The sequence below is a fragment of the Anneissia japonica genome, unplaced genomic scaffold (assembly GCF_011630105.1).
Source record: "Anneissia japonica isolate Jap-2015-1 unplaced genomic scaffold, ASM1163010v1 scaffold284445_len5063_cov162, whole genome shotgun sequence".
Classification (NCBI taxonomy): Eukaryota; Metazoa; Echinodermata; class Crinoidea; order Comatulida; family Comatulidae; genus Anneissia; species Anneissia japonica.
In genome coordinates, this window is record NW_022733977.1 from 1 (window position 1) to 5,063 (window position 5,063).

General features: G+C 31.5%; 1 protein-coding gene across 1 annotated transcript; it reads left to right on the forward strand.

Annotated features, from left to right (window-relative positions):
* Positions 1-253: 253 nt before the first annotated feature.
* Positions 254-5,057, forward strand: LOC117116281 (neural cell adhesion molecule L1.1-like; the record flags this gene model as incomplete). Its single annotated transcript, XM_033260288.1, has 6 exons — positions 254-479; positions 944-1,059; positions 1,703-1,886; positions 2,199-2,315; positions 2,503-2,676; positions 4,975-5,057. Coding segments are annotated over 6 exons (900 nt in total), but the record flags the coding sequence as incomplete, so codon positions are not given.
* Positions 5,058-5,063: the final 6 nt, after the last annotated feature.

The following is a 5,063-nucleotide window of genomic DNA, read 5'->3' on the forward strand; positions in this document are numbered from 1 at the left end:
AGTCCACTGTGTGGACGAAAGCTAGAGAATAAATTAAATATTGTTAGTCTCAAAAGTGCTGCTGTTTTTTACTTTATACTTTCTATACTGTACAGACTAACGCGGCTATACTTTTTATTCATTAATAAGTATGTAATTCACTTATCCTGGGATATAGTTACTAGAAAATGAAACTCTATCTTAAACCCATTTGTTGATCGTACATTAATATTATAACTACTATGCAATAACCTTCTAATTTGTGAACCTACAGCCAATGGATGTTACGCAATATGGAGGCGAAGGTTTCGCATACAAAATTGAATATAAGAACACGTCTTCATCTGTTTGGATGGATAAAATCGTACCAGAGGGTCAAAGTTCAACAACTGTTACGGACACGAAAATCTACCAGGAATTCCAAATTAAAGTCACCGCTATTAATGATTTTGGTGATGGCCCAGAACCACAAGTGATTATTGGATACTCAGGAGAAGGAAGTATGTGCTTATTTTTTTCAAAAAATATTTCACCATTTTATCTACTTACTCTTGTAGCATTATAAACACTTGGACATGATACTCAAATTAGAAAAATTTTCCGCAACTTTCTTTTAATATTAAATTTCTTTTAAAAATCATTTACTGTATACAAAAGCAAAACTTTTTTACAACATACCTTTAAAATATATTGATAAAAATAATAATAATAATTGTGAACTTATATAGTGCATATTGTAAAATTCCTCTATCTGCTTTACAGCAAGGAGTGGGATAAATTATTTAAAGTTTTACCAAATAAAAAAAAATGAATACTAACTATATAACTATTATTAAGCTATGAATAATTTGAAATTCCTTCCAATTATTTTAATTTCCTTTGATCTACCTAATTAAAAATTGAATAAGAACTTAAAATATGATATGAGAGTTGGCCTCAAATTTTCTTTAATTTTTTATTTCAGCCCCACAAGCTGCTCCTGGAAATGTCAATGTCAATGTGACCTCGCCAAACTCTGCATTGGTAACCTTCGACCCTGTTCCTGCTGAATCTCTTCAAGGAAAATTGAAATATTATAGGGTGGGTGTTGAAATTGGTGCTCTGTTTATTCCGTAATACTTAATAGGAACATATGAAGTCATTGTATCAAGCAGAGCCCCTCATGTTAGGCTTTTCTGCTGTGTGTTACCAAGCCAGTTGACTACCCATACAGTGATGATGATGATGACGTTGAAGGGCTATGCTTGATACGATTATGACATTACGTGTGCTGTTATGATTATTTATCTATATTGTGTTTACAGTGCTAATCAGCAAACATAATTTGAATATTGTTTATATTACCAAGTGGGCAAAGTCCAGCTCAAAGGTCACATGCAGCCCGACTGTGATTTTGTATTTTGTTGCAGTTTGTGTACATAAATTAAAACCCATATGCGTGCGGCCCGCCAACCATCTTTCGCTAAAAACCCCTGGTTTTGTATGGTCTGACACTGAACATCTGTAAAAAGTAATCTTAAAACGGAGCATAAAGCGATAGAAAAGTAGTGCATAAAGGTTTTTGGAACCACACATCAAAGTTTGGGTGCGTCTCTCAGTTTTTTCATGCCCATCCCTGATGTATATATATATACACGAGTATTTAGAATATATGTTCACGTATGTATTATTAATTACTAATGTTATTGTTACAATTGTTATTGTTACAATTGTTATTGTAAAGGTGTACTACACTGAATCTGCAGCACAAGTGTCAGGCTCCCTTGAGTCTGTTGAGTGTGTCAAACCATCTTGTGAGGTCAGCAACCTAAAACCATCAACAGATTATGAACTATATGTAGTTGTCGCAAATGGTAAAAAGGAAGGACCAGCTAGTGAAAGGCAGCGATTCAGCACTCCTGAAGCTCGTAAGTGTTACCATGTTTATATATTAAGTTGTGTTATTACCTAATATAATACTTACTTAAATGGAAGGTCACAACTCTCTAATGGTGGTGGGGATCACTGTAGTGGTGGTGACCATACTAATGGTGGTGATCATAGTGGTTGTGGTAGTGATTGTAGTAGTGGTGGTGATTATAATGGTGGTAGTGTTAGTTTTTGTGTTGTTCTCAACTCTTAATAATACAATTACAATAAAGTGCATTTTTGTAATGTGTTCAACATGTTTATGGATGTTTATATTGACCTTTATCTATGTATGAATTTTAATCTTTTAGCTCCCGGTCAACCATTAAATTTTGAAATTGTAATGCTGTCCAAGAAGATGAAGCTGTTTTGGGCTCCGGCTACCAGAGGAGGAGAAGTTGACACCTACCAGGTCAAATATAGTCCAAGTAAGGGTTTTTTCAATCACTATTTGCTACATATTAGTACTATAGATTTTTCGTACTTGTTTAGCAAGAAGAAAGGTGGGAAGAATGTAATAAAAGTTTCTTATCTCATTGAGCAAAAAGTTTGTGCTAAATAGTGGAGGAGTCAATATAAATTATAAAATTGAAATTCAGCATTTATTTTGTGTAGAAATTAATGAAGTACCAGGAAATTATACTACAGTCGATCTTGGACCAACGCAAGTTGACTGTGTCATTGAAGGCCTCACACCAGAGACTATATACATCGTGACAATAAAGGGATACAATACAGCCGGATTTGGGGAACAAGATCTAATAGAGGAAGCAACAAGAAAATCTGGAAGTAAGAGGACAATTTCATTATTCATTATTAAATCAACTGAAGGGAAGTTTTAGTATATCATGTATTCCAAACATCTTCGGAGTAATTATCTGAAAAGTCTGACAAAAAAGTCACAATAGATATGGAGGAATACAAAAAATATATAATGCTATTATTATTTGACATTCAGTTTACTTAATATACACTTTTTCACATGCTTGGTAGCTTGAAGAAGTTGTAAAATTCTTACCAATGTTACCTCCCCTTTGTAAATGTATCATCTATGCTTAATCTGTAAAATCCATCAATTGGAACAATTATTGATGCAATTAAGTTTTTGCTGAATTACAGCTTCTAATATCTTTATTGATTACCAGCTAATTAAAGGCCCATGCATTATTCTGTTATTACTTTTGTTATCAATAATTTTTTGTGCTTCATAAATCTGGAGCATGAGACGTTCATAGTTATACTGCCCTCTATAAAATCCAGTTAAACCATTTTGAAGTACATTATAAACAAAGTTTTTAAAATATTCAAATTCATAGCATGGAGCTAAATTTTGATGTTAACGTTAAACATAAACCATCCTTTAAAATGAATTCACAATTCTTAGTCAGTAGTGAACAAATTGTAAAGTGTTAAACCATTACCCTTGGCAGAGTACAATATTATTTCCACTTTAGGCATTGTAAAGTATTAACCCCTATAAGCATAATGGAAGAATCCTATACCAAGCAGTCAATTAATACTGGGCTCATCTGTGTTATTGTTCTCTCAATTATATTTCTTCTGGCATACATACTTGTCTATTAGTCTAATTTCGGTTGATAGCTTTGCAATAATTTTGCATTTCTCTGTAAGTTTTTTTTTCTATTTTTTTTCTTGTATATATTATTTAATTATTATATAGTTTTAATTTTAGTTGTTATTATTGTTACTGTTTTTATCTTAATTATTAGCTTTGTTGTTTATTTTTATAATTATTAGTGATATTTATATTCATATTATGTTCAAGAGGGGAACAATTTATGCAAGACAAATTCAGTGGACTAAGTCATGCAAAATTGATAATTAGATTTTATCTCTAAAGGGAAACATCATTTTATCATTACTATTATTTTTATCATTAATAAATGAAATAAATAGGTTACAGGCACAATTTTTTTTACACCTTCTACTTTTTGAATAATTAGCATTGTTTTTATATTTATTAGTAATTAATTAATATATTATATCTAATGTATTAATTAATGTAATTTATTTCATGATCATCACCAAAATGGCATACTGTTTATATAATATACAAATAGATTTGAACTTTCAAAATATATCAAGCAGCTGTAGGCATTGACTGTGGTAGTCTGCTGATGATGTTTACATCTTCTCTTCTTACTCCCTCTGCGGTAGATCTTCTTAAATTCCACTATGCTAGTGTAGTGCTTGTATAGGAACATTCTTTAAAGGTTTCATGCTTAGAATCAGCTACCTACATAGTAAAGGATTGGTCAAGTTTCGAAAAAGTAACTTTTATATCATTACTGTATTCATTATTGTTTTTTGGTGCTACTGCAAAAAATGAAATTATTTTTTTGTCAAGAATTCATTTCTACTGTCCTGTTTCCTTATGTTTTTAACAGTGATTTTCTCCACAACACTTTAGTCACTTTCCATTTTGGGATCTTCATCAAACATGGTCCATGCAAACTGCATATCACAAAGATGTGCCTAGTGAAATATTACATAATAATATGACATATTTTTCACAGTGATAAACTGTTGAATTTTACCAATTTACAATTTTGCAATTTACCTTGTTTCGAACATTTCAAAACTAATTACAGTTCAAACAAAAATTTGCTCTGAAATGCATCAACAATCTTTGTACTTACAAAACAGACGTAAAATGAAAAACTACCCCACGACCTTTGGGTGTATTCTGCGCTGTAAGGGCAAGAACTCTGCAGTTTTTTCTCAGCAATAACATAGAGACCAGTCTTGGAAGCACCACATTAATTTATGTATTATAATAATGAGAAATAAAGTACTTTCAACATAAATCACAGTGATTCATCAAACACTGGAAAAATACGGTCTCATATCAGTGAGGAAAAGCCATACTGTTTTACAGATATGTAAATTTAGTTTTATTATTATTGTTGTTGTTTTTGTTGATATCATTATTAGTTTTATTAAGTATTTTTGATTGTTTTAATGACTTTCAGGTTTGAAATGATACATATTTAATAATATAGAGAATATTTTTCTTGGTTATGGTTAGTTAACATCCCTAATTCATATATCTTTCTTATTGTAAAGTTCCATCAGTACCAGAGGGAGTTAAGGTCCAACCAGGCAAGGACGAAGCTGTTATTAGTTGGTCAGACGATCCAATAGGACCAGCAGTA